At 39.2% G+C, this 18,957-nt stretch overlaps 1 protein-coding gene across 1 annotated transcript in view; it reads left to right on the plus strand.

Moving 5' to 3' along the window:
* The window catches only part of PDCL2 (phosducin like 2), a 38,926-nt gene that overhangs the window by 2,285 nt on the left and 17,684 nt on the right, over nucleotides 1–18,957 (plus strand). The window contains exons 2-3 of the mRNA XM_064286316.1: nucleotides 6,860–6,980; nucleotides 7,557–7,647. Of these exons, the coding sequence (XP_064142386.1) occupies nucleotides 6,860–6,980; nucleotides 7,557–7,647 (212 nt within the window). The remainder of the gene's footprint in view (nucleotides 1–6,859; nucleotides 6,981–7,556; nucleotides 7,648–18,957) is intronic.

Consider the following 18,957-nt stretch of genomic DNA (forward strand, 5'->3'; position numbering starts at 1 on the left):
CCTTCATTCCTAAAGGGTCTGTGCCATTAGTAGTGATGTTGGAATTGGGTTGTTGTAATTTTCCATTGACTTCAGTCACAGGACATGGTAGTATACAAAGATGTCTTAAGGGATCTCCTGCATTCCAGACATACTTTTCTTTACCTCCATTATGTAATATCAATCTGATTTTCCCCTCGGTAATCAGGATCAATCACACCAGCCAATATGGTAATTCCCTTCTTTGCCTGTTGATCCAGAGTCATGAAGAGCCCAAAGTGGCAGGGTGGCATTCTTAACTTCCAGGTCAATGGAGTCAGTGTTGTGTCTTCTGGTGGGAGCATTTCTCCCTTTGGAACTAAGACCTCTAGACCTGCAGAGCGTAGGGTTGCGGGGACAGGACAGGAAGCAAAAATTTTGCGAGTGGGTCACTAGGGGTAATAATGAGTGGATACCACTCCTATTTCCACCCCTTGATTCCTGGACCCATGAATCCTCACTATGAAAGGAACAGTACCATATATTGGAGGCTGGTTTAAAGCATACAGAGCTTCCTGGAGAACATTGCTTCAACCCTTCAAAGTATTGCCACATAGCTGGCACCATAACTGTGTACTTAGAAGGCCATTCCATCATTCTGTTAAGCCTGCTGCTTCAGGATGATGGGGAACATGGTAAGACCAGTGAATCCCACGAGCATGGGCCCATTGCCGCCCTTCATTTGCTGTGAAGTGAGTCCCTTGATGCAAGGTGATGCTGTGTGGGATACCATGACAGTGGATGAGGCATTCTTAAGTCCATGGATGGTAGTTTTCACAGAAGCATTGCATGCCAGAAAGGCAAATCCATATCCACAGTAAGTGTCTATTCCAGTGAGAACAAAACTCTGCCCTTTCCATGATGGAATCGGCCTAATATAATCAACCTCCCACTAGATTGCAGGCTGATCACCTTGAGGAATGGTGCCATGTCAGGGACTCAATGTTGGTCTCTGCTGCTAGCAGATTAGGCGCTCAGCAATGGCTGTAGCCAAGTTGGCCTTGGTGAGTAGAAGTCCATGTTGTTGAGGCCATGAATAGCCTCCATCCTTGCCACCATGGCCACTTGTTCATGAGGCATTGGGCAGTGATGGGAGTGACTGGGGAAAGGGGATGGATGATTTCCACAGAACGCATCATCCTGTCCACTTGATTGTTAAAATCCCCCTCAGCTGAGGTCACCCTTCAGCGAGCATTCACATGAAACACAAATATCTTCATTTCTTTGCCCATACAGAGAGGTCTGCCTACATACCTCTTCTCCATACCTCCTCGTCTCCAGTTTTCCAGTCATGTTCCTTCCAAGTCCATGACCATCCAGCTAAACCATTGGTCACAGCCCGTGAATCAGTATACATTTGCACATCTGGCCTTTTCTTCTTCCAAGCAAAATGAACAACCAGGTGCATTACTCCAAGTTCTGCCCTTTGGGAGGATTTTCTTCTATGACTGTCCTTCATACAGTCTCAGAAAGGGGCTGTAGTGCTGCATATCCACTTGTCCACTTTCAGGTGGTGCCTGCATATCATGCAGAACCATCTCTAAATCAGGCGTGAGTTTTCTCTGCCTCAGTCAACTGATCATAAGGAACTCCCCCAGGAGGCCACAGGTGTAGACTGGAAGAGGTCAGGTAATGTATAATGAGTGGAGACCATGGGCATTTGGGCCACTTCCTCTTGTAGCTTACTTGAGCCTGCAAGTCCTGCTCAGGCCTGATTTCGTATATACCACATCCATTTAAAGATGGAGTGTTGTTGTGAACGTCCATCTTTATGGCTTTGTGGATCAGACAACACCCAATTCCTGATGGGCAGCTCAGGCTACTTGGTGACTTGGTGTCCCATGGTTAAGCATTCAGTCTCTACTAAGGCCCAATAACAAGCTAAAAGCTGCTTCTCAAAAGGACAGTAGTTATCTTCAGAGGATGGCAGGGCATTCCTCCAAAATCTTAAGTGTCTGTGCTGTGATTCACCAATAGGGACCTGCCAAAAACTCCAAACAGCATTTCTATCTGTCACTAGCACTTCAAGCACCATTGAATAAGCCAGTTCATGTGGCCCAAGTAGCAGAGCAGCTTGCATGGCAGCCTGAATCTGTTGCAGAGCCTTCTCTTTTTCTGGGCCCCATTCAAAACTAGCAGGTTTTCAAGTCACTTGATAAATAGGCCAGAATAGCACACCCAGTTGAGGGATATGTTGCCTCCAAAATCCAAAGAGGGTCTCCAGGAGTTGTGGGAGAGGCCAGATGCAATAATTTATCCTTCACTGTAGAAGGATTATCTTGTCATGCCCCACACCAGTGGACTCCTAGAAATTTCACTGAGGTGGAAAGTGCCTGAATTTTTGTGGGATTAATTTCCCACCCTCTAGCACACAAATGGAAACCCTGGTGGCATAGTAGTTAAGTGCTATAGCTGCTAAACAAAGGGTTGGCAGTTCAAATCTACCAGGTGCTCCTTGGAGGAGTTCTACTCTGTGCTATAGGGTCGCTTTGAGTTAGAATTGACTCAATGGCAATGGGTTTGGTTTTTGGTTTTAGTTCCTAAAAATCTAGTGCCATCGAGTGGATTCCGACTCATAGGTTAGCACACAAATATTTTACCAGTAAGTCCCAAATCATTGACCCTTCTTCCTTACTAGGTCCAGTCAGCATAATGTCATCAATGTAATGGACCAGTGTGATGTCATGTAGAAGGGAAAGGTGATCAAGGTCCCTTTGGACTAAATAATGACATAGGGCTGGAGAGTTGATATACCTCTGAGGTAGGACAGTGAAGTTGTACTGCTGGCTTTGCCAGCTGAAGGCAAACTGCTTTTGGTGTTCCTTTGAAACCAGAATTGAGGAAGAGACATGGGCCAGATCAATAGCTGCGTACCAGGTACCAGGAGATGTATTAATTTGCTCAAGCAGTGAAATCACATCTGTAGCAGCAACTGCAGTTGGAGTCACCTACCTGGTTAAGTTTTTGATAATTCACTGTCATTCTCCAAGACCCATCTATTTTTTGCACAGGCTACATAGGGATGTGGTGGGAATCACCACCCCTACATCCTTCAAATCCTTGATGGTGGCACTAATCTCTGCAATCCCTCCAGGAAAGCAGTATTGCTTTTTGTTTACTATTTTCCTACACAGGGGCAGCTCTAATGGCTTCCACTTGGCTTTTCCTAACATAATAGCTTTTAATCCACTCGTCAGGGATCCAGTGCGGGGGTTCTGCCAGCTGCTGAATATATCTATTCCAACTGTGCATTCTGGAACTGGGGAAATCACTACAGGATGGGTCCAGGGACCCACTGGATCCACTGTGAGATGAACCTGAGCTAAGACTCCGTTAATAACCTGACTTCCATATGCCCCCACTCTCACTGGTGGGCCACAGTGATGTTTTTGTTCTCCTGCAATTAGTGTCAGTTCAGAGCCAGTATCCTGTAATCCTCGAAAAGTCTGATTATTTCCTTTTCCCCAGTGAATAGTCACTCTTGTAAAAAGGCATAGGTCCCTTTGGGGAAGGCTGGAAGAAATATTAACAGTATAAATTTTTGGCTGCACAGTGGTGTCCTTCCTTAAGGGAACCCACCCTCCCCTTCATTGAAGGGATTGTACATCTGTAAACTGACTCCAATCTAAGAGTTGATTGAGGGGCCGTGACTCTCTGTTCTGGCAATTCAAGTTAGACTGCTGTTCACTTGACCTAGAATTCTTACGCTTGTACAGATCAAGTAAATATTTAATAGATTTCCCATCTATTTCACTCCTAGGGACACCATGACTAAGTAGTCAACACCATAAGTCCATATGAATCAGACTATTCTGATTACTGCTCTGACACTGCTATTACAGTAACCACGCCCACCTTGTCTTTGTTGTTCGAGTGCCATCATTTGGCCCCTACCACCACGGGGTCCAATCAGCCCCATTGTAGCTAGGTGTCTTACTTCAGTTAGGGTGGTTCTCACTGTCAAATCTGACTTAAATAGCAATCACAGCAGTCTTCAAGGATGCTGGTGTAATGGATTGAATTGTGTCCCCCCCAAAATATGTGTCAGCTTGGTTAGGACATGTGTAGTTGTCCCCCATTTTGTGGTTCTCGTATGTGTTATAAATCATAATCTCTACCTGTGGTTAAAAAGGATTAGGGTGGGATGTAACACTCTTGCTCAGGCCACATCCCTGATCTAATGTAAAGGAAATTTCCCTGGAGTGTGGCCTGCACCACCTTTTATTTTACAAGAGATAAAAGGAAAGGGAAGCAAGCAGAGAGTTGGGGACCTCATACCACCAAGAAAGCAGCGCTGGGAGCGGAGCGTTTCCTTTGGACCTTTGGATCTGAGGTTCCTGTGTGAAGAAACTCGTAGACCAAGGGAAGATTGATTACATAGACCTTCTCCAGAGCCGACAGAGAAAACCTCCTCCTGGAGCTGATGCTCTGACTTTGGACTTCTAGCCTACTAAACTGTGAAAGAATAAATTTCTCTTTGTTGAAGCCATGTACTTGTGGTATTTCTGTTATAGCAGCACTAGATGACTAAGACACTGGGGCTCCCTTCACAAATCTGTTCCTCACCATTGTGGTAAAATGTATGTCCTCTGGGCACTCCATGTGTGGGTCTGTGGGTCTAACCTGATAAATTCACTCTAACATGCCAATTTCCCTAAGCCTTTGGATACCTTCATCTACAGTATACCAAGATAGATCTGGTGCTTCAACTTGATTTAGAGTAAAAACCAGAAAAAAAAAAAACAAAAAACTAAACTCATTGCCGTCAAGTCGATTTAACTCACAGCAACCTTATAGGACAGAGTAGAACTACCCCAGAGGGTTTCCAAGGAGCAGCTGGTAGATTATAACTGCCGAGCTTTTGGTAGGCAGCCGAGCTCTTAACCACTGTGCCATGAATGCGCCTAATTTATTCAAATTAAGGCTCTAAAATTTCTTTTTTGAACTGCTTTAGTTACAGCTAAATTGTTTTGAAATGTAATTTTATTGTTATTCAGTTCCTAACCCCTTGTAATGCCCATGTAATTTCTTCTTTCACTTGTGGGTTGTTTAGAAGTTTTTTAAGTACCAAATACATGATGATCCTCTAGTTATTTCCTTCTTACTGATTTCTGTCTTTAGTCACTGTGCTCAGATTTGTAGAGCTTTGCTCAATTTCTCAGCCTCTGGGCCTCCTCCAGAATTGGCAGTTGATCCCAGGGGAGTGGCCCCAAATGCAGAGCTCCTTTCTCTAGGTCTCCTTTTCCTGCAAGATCTTGTCTCTTTATAATTCTTTTCACTGCCTTGATGAATCTCCAGTGCCTTCAGATTGATTTTTATCTATCTTTTTCCAGTTTTTCTAATTGTACTGAATTAACACCATCAAGTGTTCTGCTTTTGGTAAAAGAAAACTTGATAACTTGCATCAACTGAGCAGGGAGGTTGATGCAAGTTATCAAGTTTTCTTTTACCAAAAGCAGAACACTTGATGGTGGTGACTTGCAATTGTTATTAGAGTTATAGTAAGAATGAGAATCGGGAAACCACTTGGATAGAGACACCATTAAAAGACCCAGTGGGGAAAGAGAAAAAACTGTCCAAAGAATAGAAAGGAGAAATGATATGGTATTTATAGTAATTATCCATTACTGCATAAGAAATTACCACAGATCTGGTAGCTTAAAACAACATTTTATTATCCCGTAGTTTCTGTGGGTCAAGAATCCAGGCATGGTTTTGCCATGTCATTTTAGGGTTTTCCACAAGGTTGCAATCAAGGTGTCAGTAAGAGTTGGGATCTTATTTAAAGGCACAACAGAGGAAGGATACACTTTCAAGCTTAAATACATTGTGGCTGGCAGGATTCAGTTCTTCTTAGGATGTTTGATAACTTTAGCTCTTAGCTGGCTATTGGCCAGAAGCTGCCCTCAGTTCCTTGCCACACAAGCGTTTCCATAGGTCAGTTGACAACACGGCAGCTTGTTTCATCAAAGCCAGTGAGAGTTTGCTAGCAAGATGGAAATTACAATAGTATGGAATATAATCACAGAAATGACATTATTTCACCTTTGCCATATTCTTTTGGTTAGAAGTAAGTCACAGCTACCACCCATGCTGACGGAGGTGGGATTACACAAGGCTGTGAATACCAGTAGTTGGAGATTCCTCAAGACCATCTTAGACTCTCTTTCCCACAGTATCCACTCATGTATATAATTAAGTTCTTTCTTCCTCTGGAAATATCAGAGAATATGGACAACAGGTTAAACAGACAATACTTAATAGGTGTCAGACAGGTTCTGGAAAAGTAGCAAAAAGATCACAAGGAAAACAGGACAAACTTTCATAGAAACAAACGATGGTTAGACAGAAATTGAACGGTGAAAAGATTCCTGGCATCTTCTAAGATTTAACCCATGGTGACAGTCACACAAAGCTACATAGCTGAAAATAGAAACAAGTTCATTTAGAGGTCTTGAATGCTTACACAGAAGGAGAAACAAATGCCATTTGTACATGATGTGAATTGGTTTTAGCCACTATAGTCATCTGAAAATCTTCTGTAACTTAGGAGTTTACTCTCTTAATATTTGATATGTATGTTCTAAATTGATTTTTCACTAAGCTTCTCAGTATATTTTGAGGGTAGAGGACGTACCTTGTTTATCAAAGTATTTAGTCCCATTAATGCTAGGAAACGGGGGAGAGTAGGCCAATTTACTCTAGTCTTTGAAACTAATTATATAGTTATTGCTAGAGTTCATGAATAATTGCATACTTGGAAGTGCCACATGTCAGTTTTACACATACATATTAAAATGCCCAACTATGTTAATAAATTTTCTTATGTTTTTCTATATAGGATCCAAATGAAGATACCGAATGGAATGAAATTTTAAGAGACTTTGGCATTCTTCCTCCAAAAGAAGAACCAGAAGATGAAATTGAAGAAATGGTTTTACGTTTACAGAAAGAAGCAATGGGTATAGTTGTACATTTGATGGGCTGGATGAAGAGGACAATACAGTTATGACAGTGATAGTATACTGCATGAACTTAGGAGAGAGGACATTAAAATCATTTAATTTAAACCCCACACATAATTTTAAAATTAGGATGCTGATACCTAAAATGACTAAATTACATGTTGAAAGTCACATGCTAGTTAATAATAGCTGAAATAACATTAATTCTAACCTCCTAAGCTTTTTTTCTATCAGCATATTCCTCTACCTCATGACTGCCTTCCATTTAGATAATTCTATATAGTATCATTTGTCAAGGTTTCCAGGCATGTGGAGAAAGCTAAATTTATGGGGTCTAATTGATTTTCACATCTACTTTTAAATGTACCCTGCCAGTTCTGTAAACTTTAAGAAAGTGATAACACTTTAATATTGTAGTTTTTCAACATATAAAGCTATTTTCTGGCTGTTTCAGGTTTGCTTAAAGATATTCTTAATTTCCATTTATATAAGATACTATTTTTAAGTATATGTAACTGTAAAGTAAAAATAGTTTTTAAGCAATTCAATTATACACCAATTTGTGTTTTTTAGTTAAACCATATGAAAGGATGAACCTTGCACAGTTGAAAGAAGCTGAAGATGAATTCGATGATGAAGATATGCGAGCTATTGAAATATATAGGTATAGTGATTCATTTGGATTACTTTTGAATTTTTGAATGGAGAAGTATTTTAAGGATAAAACTAAGAACAAATCCTATTTTGTCTACAGAATAGATAGAACAAAGCAGGCTAATTTTTAAGTGACATTTTAAAACTAACTGCCTTTACATGAGATAGAATGGCTTCATTATTTTTCTTAAACTTTTACCTTTGTTTAAATAGAAAATTTACCAGTAACATATGGCAGAACTTCATCAAGCTATATATGAGTAAAGCAGAAAATACCAATAAAAAGTCAACAAAAAGAGGGCCATGATTCTCTTTCTAGCATGATGTCTTTTATAGTTTCTATAGAATAATTATATCCTGCATAAGACACATTCCTTGAGGATATTGTCAGTCTCACAGCGATAGATGAGTTTGCTAACTACTCCCCAAAACTAACGAGCGAGGTGGGGTTGCTGTGAGGGCAGATGCCAATGACAGCATTGCTTTCAGGATTTTGAATCATAGTCCAGTAGAAAAGTAGGGACACTGAGCTAAGAACACTGCGTTAAGCCAACATCCTTAGAAGGCACAAGGCTTTAAATAATAGGTACCTCCTGGCTCCCTGAGGAAGTAGAAGCAAACCTTCTTGGGAGGAAAGTTTTCCACTTAAGCCCAAGGACTTCTACTAATGAAGATCATTTAATGAACTCACAATTAAAGATTCATTAAATGCACAATAAGGCAAATAGGTGAGAGCAGAAATTAGTTTCCCGAGGATTATAGACAGTGTAGTTGTCAGAAAAAAAGTATAGACAAATTCTGTATTAAATGCTTAAAGAAATATGAGATGGCAATCACAAAGAGAAGTATGTATCAAAAGGCTCTCGGGAACAAACAGGCATAACTGAAAAATCGTGTGGTGTATAGGACTTAGTTTTACTCTAAAAGTAAGGCGGCCTTTTTCCTTGGCTCCAGAAAAATAACCCTTGGAGCAATTGGGGTGCCTTGGTCTGGGATTACTAAATCACACCTGAGAATTTATGCTGGCCAGACCAGAAAAGACTCACCTGGGAGGACAATAAAAACTAGTCTCAGGAGGCATGATTTAGCCTATCATGCAAGACAGGCTGATAAAATCCCCTGAACAATGGAGGCTCAGAGGGCTTTCTCCTTGGTGAGAACATCTGCTCTGTGGAGGTTAGCATGTCCCTTGGGCAAGGAAGCTTGGCATTGGGAAACCTCCAAAACGTCACCGTATGCGTCTCTTCGTTTGTATCCTTTTTGGCTACAATAAGTCTGTAGTCATAAGTATGGTTGTTGTTGTTGGGTGCCATCCAGTCAGGTCCCACTCACAGCAACTATGTACAACAGAACAAAACGCTGCCGGTCCTGCGCCATCCTCACAATTGTTGCTATGCTTGCTTGAGCCCATCGTTGCAGCCACTGTGTCAGTCCATCTCACTGAGGGTCTTTCTCTTTTTCACTGACCCTCTATTTTACCAAGCATGATGTCCTTCTCCAGAGACTGATCCCTCCTGATAACATGTCCAAAGTATATGAGATGCAATTTTGCCATCCTTGCTTCTAAGGAGCATTCTGGCTGCACTTCTTCCAAGACAGACTTGTTCGTTCTTTTGGCAGTCCATGGTATGTTCAGTATCCTCAGCCAACACCACAATTCAAAGGCATCAATTCTTCCTCAGTCTTCCTTATTCATTGTCCAGCTTTCGCGAGCATATGAGGTGACTGAAAATACTATGGCTTGGGTCAGGCGCACCTTAGTCTTCAAGGTGACATCTTTGCTTTTCAACACTTTAAAGAGGTGTCTTGCAGCCGATTTGCCCAATGCGATGTGACTTTTGATTTGTTTACTACTGCTTCCATGGGTGTTGATTGCGGATCCAAGTAAAATGAAATCCCTAAAAACCTCAATCTTTTCTCCGTTTATCATGATGTTGCTTATTGGTCCAGTTGTGAGGATTTTTGTTTTCTCTATGTTGAGGTGTAATCCATACTGAAGGCTGTGGTCTTTGATCTTCATCAGTAGGTGCTTCAAGTCCTTTTCACTTTCAGCAAGCAAGGTTGTGTCATCTGCATAATTGAGGTTGTTAAAAGAGTCTTCCTCCAATCCTGATGCCCTGTTCTTCTTCATATAGTCCAGTTTCTTAGATTATTTGCTCAGCATACAGATCGAATAGGTATGATGAAAGGATATAGCCCTGACGCACACCTTTCCTGATTTTAAACCATGCGGTATCCCCTTGTTCTGTTTGAACAGCTGCCTTTTGATCCATGTACAGATTCCTCATGAGCACAAGTAAGTGTTCTAGAATTCCTATTCTCTGTAATGTTATCCATAATTTGTTATAATCCACACAGTCCACATAGTCAAATGCCTTAGCATAGTCAATAAAACACAGGTAAACATCTTTCTGGTATTGTCTGCTGTCAGCCAGGATACATCCGACATCAGCAATGATACCCCTGGTTCCATGTCCTCCTCTGAATTCAGCTTGAATTTCTGGCAATTCCCTGTCAGTGTACTGCTACAGCGGCTTTTGAATGATCTTCAGCAAAATTTTACTTGCGTGTGATATTAATGACATTGTTTGATAATTTCTGCATTCTGTTGGATCACCTTTCTTTGGAATAGGCACAGACACGGATCTCTTCCAGTTAGTTGGCCAGGTAGCTGTCTTCCAGGTTTCTTGGCATAGATAAGTGAGCACTTCCAAAGCTGCATCTGTTTGCTGAAACATCTCAACTGGTATTCCGTCAGTTCCTGGAGCCTTGTTTTTCGCTGATGCCTTCAGTGCAAATTGGACCTCTTCCTTTAGTACTGTCGGTTCTTGATTATATGCTCCCTCCTGAAATAGTTGAGCATTGACCAATCGTTTTTGATACAGTGACTCTGTGTATTCCTTGCATCTTCTTTTGATGCTTCCCACGTTATTTAATATTTTTCCTGTTGAATCCTTTTATATTTTGAGAAGAGGCTTGAATTTTTCCTTCGGCTCTTTCAGCTTGAGAAATGCCTAGTGTGTTCTTACCTTTGGTTTTCTAACTCGAGGTCTTTGCACATTTCATTATAATACTTTGTCTTCTTGAGCTGCCCTTCAAAATCTTCTGCTCATCTCTTTTACGTCATCATTTCTTCCTTTTGCTTTAGCTACTCAATGTTCAAGAGCAAGTTTCAGAGTCTCTCCTGATATCCATTGTGTTCTTTTCTTTCTTTCCTGTCTTTGGAAGCTCAGCTGAAATCTGTCCACCATGGGTGACCCTGCTAGTATTTGAATACCAGAGGCATAACTTCCAGCATCATAGTGACATGCAAGCCTCCACAGTATAACAAACTGACTGACGCATGAGTGTATTCAGCCATAAAAATAAACACTGATATATACTACGACATGGATGGACCTTGAAAACATTATGCTAAATGAAAGAAGCCAGACACAAAAGGCCACATATTGTATTTTTCCATTCATATGAAGTGTCCAGAATAGGCAAATCCATAGAGATGTGGGCTGTCTCTTGGGGCTTGCTATGGGCTAACGGGAGGGGGTATAGGGAGTGACTGTTAATAAATACTGGGTTTTTTTTTCTTTTTTTATTGTGATAAATATATATGTAACAAATCTTTGCCTTTTCCACATTCTTTACATGTAAAATTCAGTGACATTAGTTATGTTGATCATGTTGTACAACCATTAACATTATTCATTTCCAAATTTTCCCACCACCCTTAACAGAAGCTCACTGGGTTTCTTTTTGGTGTGATGAAAATGTTTTGGAATTAGATGGTAATGGTTGTACAACTTTGTTATTATTTTTAAAACATCACAGAGTTGTACATTTTAAAAGCTTTTCATTTATGGTATGTAATTTACATCACAATTAAAAACAAAAAAGATTGTGGAGGAACTAGAACTCTTCTAAGATCAAGTCAGAAAAAAAAAGATGTAACAACTACTTATCAATCTGGCAGTTTCTTAAAAAGTTAACTATTCTTTTAATATATGATTCAGAAATTGAATTCCTGGGATTTACCCTAGAGAAATAAAAATACATGTTGACCCAAAGACTTATACATGAATATTCGTAATAGCCAAAAACTGAGAGTAGCCCAAAAGTCCATTACCAGGTGAATGAATAAGCACATTGTAGTGAACGTATTTACATTCTTTGGACATGTTATCAGGAGGGATCAGCCCCTGGAGAAGGACACCATGCTTGGTAAAGTACGGGGTTGGCGAAAAAGAGGGAGACCCTCAGTGAGATGGACTGGCACAGTGGCTGCAACAATGGGCTCAAGCATAGCAACAATTGTGAGGACGGTCCAAGACCAGGCAGTGTTTCATTCTGTTGTGCGTAGGGTCGCTATGAGTCGGAACCAACTAAACGGCACCTAACAATAACAACCACAACAGTGTATTCATAAAATGGAATACTACTCTGTAATAAAAGTAAGCAAACTACTGATACACACAATAACATTGGTGAATTTCAAAAACATTATACTGAGTGAAAGAAGCCAGATGTGGGACATTACATTATAAAATTTTTAAAAGGACAAAAGTAAAAAGAAAACAGATAAGTTGTTTCCTGGGGCCAGTGGCAGGGGATATTGACCGCAAAAACTCATGGGGGAAATTTTTTGGATGCCATTTTCTATCTTGATTGTGATGATATACATTTGTGAAAATTCATTGAACTTAAATAACTGTATTTTATTGTATGTAAATTATGTATCAATAAAGCTGATTTTTTAAAAACTAGGGATCATTACCTAATTGATACTTGGAGGACAATTAATATCACTAAATACATTTATTTAGATAAAAAAGATTGAGAATAAGTTAATTAAGCATTTTATTCATAATCTATTTAAATAACTGCAGAATCCAGAGAAAGAGCATTTAAAATAAAATTAATTAATTAATAGTAGTTTTTTTTTTTTAAGTAGTAGGTTCTTTGAGAGAACTGTGTAGTTAGGTAAGTTTTCTCAGTCCAGATCAAGATAAAAGGAGAGAAGAGCTAAATAGCAGTAGGGTAAAAAAGTGAAATAAGTACAGATATGAAGCTGATTTTTAAAAAATGATAAAAGAATATGTAAACTTTATTCCAGGACAAATTTATATCTAGATGAAACATGAATTTTTAAAGAGAATGTAAATTTTCAGTACTGAATCAATAATATGTAGAACAGCATGATTTAAAATAGTCTACCCCAAAAACCGACACCTTTGAATTATGGTGTTGGTGAGGGAGGTTAAATATACCATGGACTGCCAAAAGAACAAAATTCTGTCTTGGAAGAAGTACAGCCAGGATGTTCCTTAGAAGCAAAGATGGTGACACTGCATTTCACATACTTTGGGCATGTTACCAGGAGGGATCAGTCCCTGGAGAAGGACATCATGCTTGGTAAAGTAGAGGGTCAGCAAAAAAGAGGAAGACCCTCAATAGGATGGACTGACACAGTGGCTGCAACAATGGGCTCAAGCATAACAACTGTGAGGATGACACAGGACCAGGTAGTGTTTCATTCTGTTCTATATAGAGTTGCTGTGAGTCCAAACTAACTCGATGGCATCTAACAACAACAACCCCCTAAAATATAATTTTATAGCTGAATTTTCCCAACTTTCAAAGACAGATAGATCTCCATGTTCTTATAAAGATAGAAAGATTACTAATTTTTTAATATCCCAAATACAATCCTCAAAATGAGAAGAAACAGATGCAGGCATCCATTAGTAATCAGAATGTAGAATGTGTGAAGTATGAATCCAGGAAAATTGAACATTGTCAAAAATGAAAAGGAACACATAAACATCAGTATCAGAGGCCTTAGCTGAAATGAACTGGTATTGGCCATTTTGAATGAGACAATCATATGGCCTACTATTCCAGGAATGACACACTGAAGAGGAATGGTGTCATGTCCATGGTCAAAAAGAAAATTTCAAAACCTATCCTGAAGTACAATGCTGTCAATGATAGGATAATATCCATACGCCTACAAGGAAGACCAGTTAACGTGACTGTTTTTCAAATTTATGCACCAACCACTAATCCCAAAGATGAAGAAATTGAAGATTTTTACCAACTTCTGCAGAATTTGAAATTGATCAACCATGCAATCCAGATGCATTGATAATTACTGGCAACTGGAATGCAAAAGCTGTAAACAAAGAAGGGTTGGTAGTTGGAAAATATAGCCTTAGTGTTAGAAACGATACCAGAGATTGCATGATAGAATTTTACAAGACTTTTTCATTGCAAATACCCTTTTTCAACAACATAAACGGCGACTATACACATGGACCTAGTCAGGTGGAACACACAGGAATCAAATTTATATCTGTGGAAAGAGACGATGGAAAAGCTCAGTATCATCAGTCAGAACAATGCCAGGGGTCTGACTGTAGAACAGATCATCAATTGCTCACATTGCAGGTTCAAGTTGAAGTTGAAAATTAGAACAAGTCCACGGGAACCAAAATATGACCTTGAGTATATCCCACCTGAATTTAGAGATCCTCTCAGGAATAGATTTGATGCATTGAAAACTAGTGACCAAAGACCAGACGAGTTGTGGTGTGACATCAAGGACATCATACATGAAGAGGTCATTAAAAAGACAAGAAAGAAAGAAAAGACTGAAATAGATGTCAGAAGACTCTGAAACTTGCTCTTGAACTTCGAGCAGCTAAAGCAAAAGGAAGAAATGAGGAAGTAAAAGGACTGAACATAAGATTTCAAAGGGTGGCTTGAGAGGACAGAGTAAAGTATTATAATAAAATGTACAAAGACCTGGAGATAGAAAACCAAAAGGGAAAAACATGCTCTGCATTTCTCAAGCTTAAAGAACTGAAGAAAAAATTCAAGCCTTGAGTTGCAATATTGAAGGATCTATGGGGAAAATACTAAATGACACAGGAAGCATCAAAAGAAGATGGAAAGAATACACAGAGTCACCACACCAAAAAGAATTTGTCAATATTTAACCATTTTAAGAGGTAGCATATGATGAAGAACCGATGGTACTGAAGGAAGAGGTCCAAGCTGCACTGAAGGCATTGGTGAAAAATAAGGCTCCAGGAATTAACAGAATAGCAACTGAGATATTTCAACAAATTGATGCAGCACTGGAGGTGCTCACTCATCCACGCCACGAAATTTGGAAGACAGCTACCTGGCCAACCAACTGAAAGAGATCCATATTTGTACGCATTCCAAAGAAAGGTGATCCAACCAAATGGGGAAATTATCAAACAAGATCATTAATAGCACACGCAAGTAAAATTTTGCTGAAGGTCATTCAAAGGCAGTTGCTGCAGTACACTGACAAGGAATTGCCAGAAATTCAAGCCAAATTCAGAAGAGCTTTTTTTTTATGGGACCAGGGATATCATTGCTGATGTCAGATGGATATTGGCTGAAAGCAGAGAATACCAGAAACATGTTTACCTGTGTTTTATTGACTATGCAAAGGCATGCCACTGTGTGGATAATAATAAATGATGGATAGCATTGCGAAGAATGGGAATTCCAGAACACTTAATTGTGCTCATGGGGAACCTGTATTTAGACCAGCAGGCAGCCGTTCAAACAGAATAAGGGGACAGTGCGTGATTTAAAGTCAGGAAAGGTGTGCATCAGGTAGTATCCTTTCATCATAATTATTTAATCTTATGTTGTTAGGTGCCATCGAGCCAGTTCTGACTCATAGCAGCCCTATGTACAACAGAACAAAACACTGCCCTGTCCTGTACCGTCCTCACAATCACTGCTATGCTTGAGCCAATTCTTGCAGCCACTGTGTCAATCCATCCTGTTGAGGGTTTTCCTAGTTTTCCTCTACTTTACCAAGCATGATGTCCTTCTCCAGGGACTGATCCTTCCTGATAACATGTCCAAAGTATGTGAGCCATGGTCTCACCACCCTTGCTTCTAAGGAGCATTCTGGTTGTATTTCTTCCAACAAATTTGTTCTTTTGGCAGTCCATGGTATATTCAGTACTCTTTGTGGACACCACAATTCAAAAGCGTCAATTTTTCTTCAGTCTTCCTTATTCATTGTTCAGCTTTCAAAAGCATATGAGGCAATTGAAAACACCATGACTTGGGTCAAGCGCACTTTAGTCTTTTGATTTCTTAACTGCTGCTTCCATGGGTGTTGATTGTGGATCCAGGTAAAATGAAATCCTTTACAAGTTCACTATTTTCTCCGTTGATTATATTGTTGCTTATTGGTCCAGTTGTCAGGATTTTTGTTTTCTTTATGTTGAGGTGTAGTCCATACTAAAGGCTGTGGTCTTTTACCTTCATCAGTAAGTTCTTCAGGCCCTCTTCACTTTCAGGAAGGAAGGTTGTGTCATCTGCATATTGCAGGTTGTTAATGAGTCTTCTTTCAAACCTTATGCCCCATTCTTCTTCGTATGACAAATGGGACATTGTATTTGGGCAAATCTGCTGCAGAAGACTTCTTTAAAGTATTAAAAAGCAAAATGTCACTCTAACGACTAAGGTGCTCCTGACCCAGGCCATGGTGTTTTCAATCGCCTCATATGCATGTGAAAGCTGGACTGTGAATAAGGAAGACTGATGAAGAATCAATGTCTTTGTATTACGGTGTTGGCAAAGAATATTCACTATACCGTGGACTGCCAAAAGAACTAACACATCTGCCTTGGAAGAAGTACAGGCAGAATGTTCCTTATAAGCAAGGATAGAGAGATTTTGTTTCACATACTTTGGATATGTTATCAGGAGGGACCATTCCCTGAGAAGGACATTATGCTTGGTAGAATAGAGGTTCAGTGAAAAAGAGGAAGACCCTCAATGAGATGGATTGACACAGTGGCTACAACAATGGGCTGAAGCATAACAATGATCATGAGGATGGCACAGGACTGGGCAGTGTTTCCTTATGTTGTACATAGAGTCACATCAAGTTGGAAGCCACTCCATGGCACTCCATGGCACCTGGATAATCCTATTATCACAAGCAGCCAAGTCTAGAAGAGAAAAAAACAATAGACTTAGGTAGAGTTCTGAAAGGTCAAAATAATCACTTGGATACTTATTAAAAATGTAGATTTCTCATGTTGATTGAGTTCATAGAGATTCAGTCAGCAAAATTCAGACTGTGGGAAACTCTTTGGGACAAGCAATCTAGTTTCCTTCAAATAAATTTGTATAAGGAAACAAACAATGGAAGGAAATCTGTGGATTAAATGAGTTTTAGGAGATGTAACAACTACTTGTAATGCTTAAATCCTATTAATATCCTCTTTCAAATAAACAAACTTTTAAAAGTGGAGATAAGAGTGTTATTTGAACACTAATAGGATATTTCATTATGTCAAGGAAATACCGTTTCAGGTGTACTTGTGTTTTATGATTAAATATTTTAAATAATCATCTTTTAGAGGTATGTGATGAAATGAAATAAAGTAAAATGATATCTTGTACTTGCTTCAAAGTGATGAGGATAGAGGTAAAAGAATGGCCATGAATTGAAATTATTAATGGAGGAGACATAGGGTCATTATACTATCCCCTTTCACTTTTGTATATGATAATAATTGTCCGTAATATAAAGTTAAAGTGCATATTTCTCAGACCAGCACCAAAATATAATACAAATAGTTCCCAACTTACTGCAGGGTTCTATTCCAACAACTCTGTCATAAGTCAGTTCTGACATAAGTTGAATACCTCATTTTTTTTTTTTTTTAGTTTTCATTATTATTGCCTTTTTTTAAAATCAGTATCTTTATAAATCCAATCTTGTCTTTGGGGGTTGGAAACATTACATATAAACTTACAGATATATTTTAATACATACATATTATATAAACAAAAAATACCCACACTGTGAAAAAAGGACAGTTGTAGTACGGTTTGTCATAACTGAAATACATCATAAGCTTGGGACTACCTACATTCAGTAAGTTTGTATTGAGTCCCAGGAATATGTGATTTTAGTTATTACCCAGGTGATTCTCATATTGGATTTCCATATGCACCAACTTGAAAAACATTGGTATAGACCAATCTCACTTTTGATACGTACATGCGAAAATCTTGAATACAATATTAGCAAATTAAACAGTGTTCTAAAAAATAATATGTAATCTAAGTAGGATTTATCCAAGGAATGCAAGGATGTTTCCATGATAGCAGTCTATTGATATAATAAATTGTGTCAGACTCCATTCAGGTAATTAATGCTAGTTGCTTTAACAACTCCAAAATCTCAATGCTTTAACACAATAAAAGTTTCTTATTTATACATGATGTGTATCCTACAATTTTCCTAAGCAGCTTTCCTCCAGTCAATGAGTAAGAATCAAGGCTCTTTTCATTAGGGGCTACATCATCAAAGACTCCTTTATCTTCAGCAGTGTGGATCAGAGAGACAAGGTCAAAGATGGCATGGTATCTTTAGGGATGGGTGATAGAAATGATATAGGTCACTTTTATATGTTCCATTGGCCATAAACCAGTCTCATGGCTCTAATTTAACTGCCACAGAAGCTGGTAAATGCAGTCTTCTTAGGAGCGTAGGAAGAGAAAGCTAGATTGATGACCACTCAACCAGTCTCTGCCACAGAGGTCAAAAAGAGATACCATACATAGAAGCTCCTTTACTTAGTATATTCCACATTGAAAGTCCAATTCTATTTGCCACCAAATTATGACATTGTTTTCATTTCTCTGTTGTCACTTTGGATCTAAGAACAAATGAACCTGTAACCTTTAAAATTTTACTTGTTCTTCAGAAGAGGAAATTCTGCAGTCATCTTGACAGTGCTGATTTAAAGCAAATTGCTCATTTAAAGTGACAAAATCATTTTGATTCTCCTGGAATCCACGTTTGTGGGTTCATGGAATTGGGGTGACCCACCCAGGCCATCTGCCCTTGGGTGTCCTTTTGAACCTTGAGAGAACTGGTTCACTGGAGTCACCTTCAGGTCAAACAATAGCTTAGTAAGCAGCTTACTAGAGATCATTTGGCCTTGGACATTGGGTTCTTTTGGAAAATTATCTATGTGCAGGAACTTCAGGATCTTACTAGAGGCTTTTTTAGAATGTACGGCATGTCCTTATTGACTGTTTCTGTAACCTGCTCAGTGCTCTGATGCTCTTGAAATTAACATAACAATGACCTATATAACTTGCCTTCACTGTCCTCTATTTGGAGCACCTTTCCTTTATGTTGTTCGAACTGACACTGCCCATTTCAAATCGTTATCTACTCACAATAAATATATTCTCTTACACTAATTTTTGGTGTTTCTCTAAGCAATTTAGGTTTTTGACAAAA

The sequence above is a fragment of the Loxodonta africana genome, chromosome 5, assembly GCF_030014295.1.
Source record: "Loxodonta africana isolate mLoxAfr1 chromosome 5, mLoxAfr1.hap2, whole genome shotgun sequence".
NCBI lineage: Eukaryota > Metazoa > Chordata > Mammalia > Proboscidea > Elephantidae > Loxodonta > Loxodonta africana.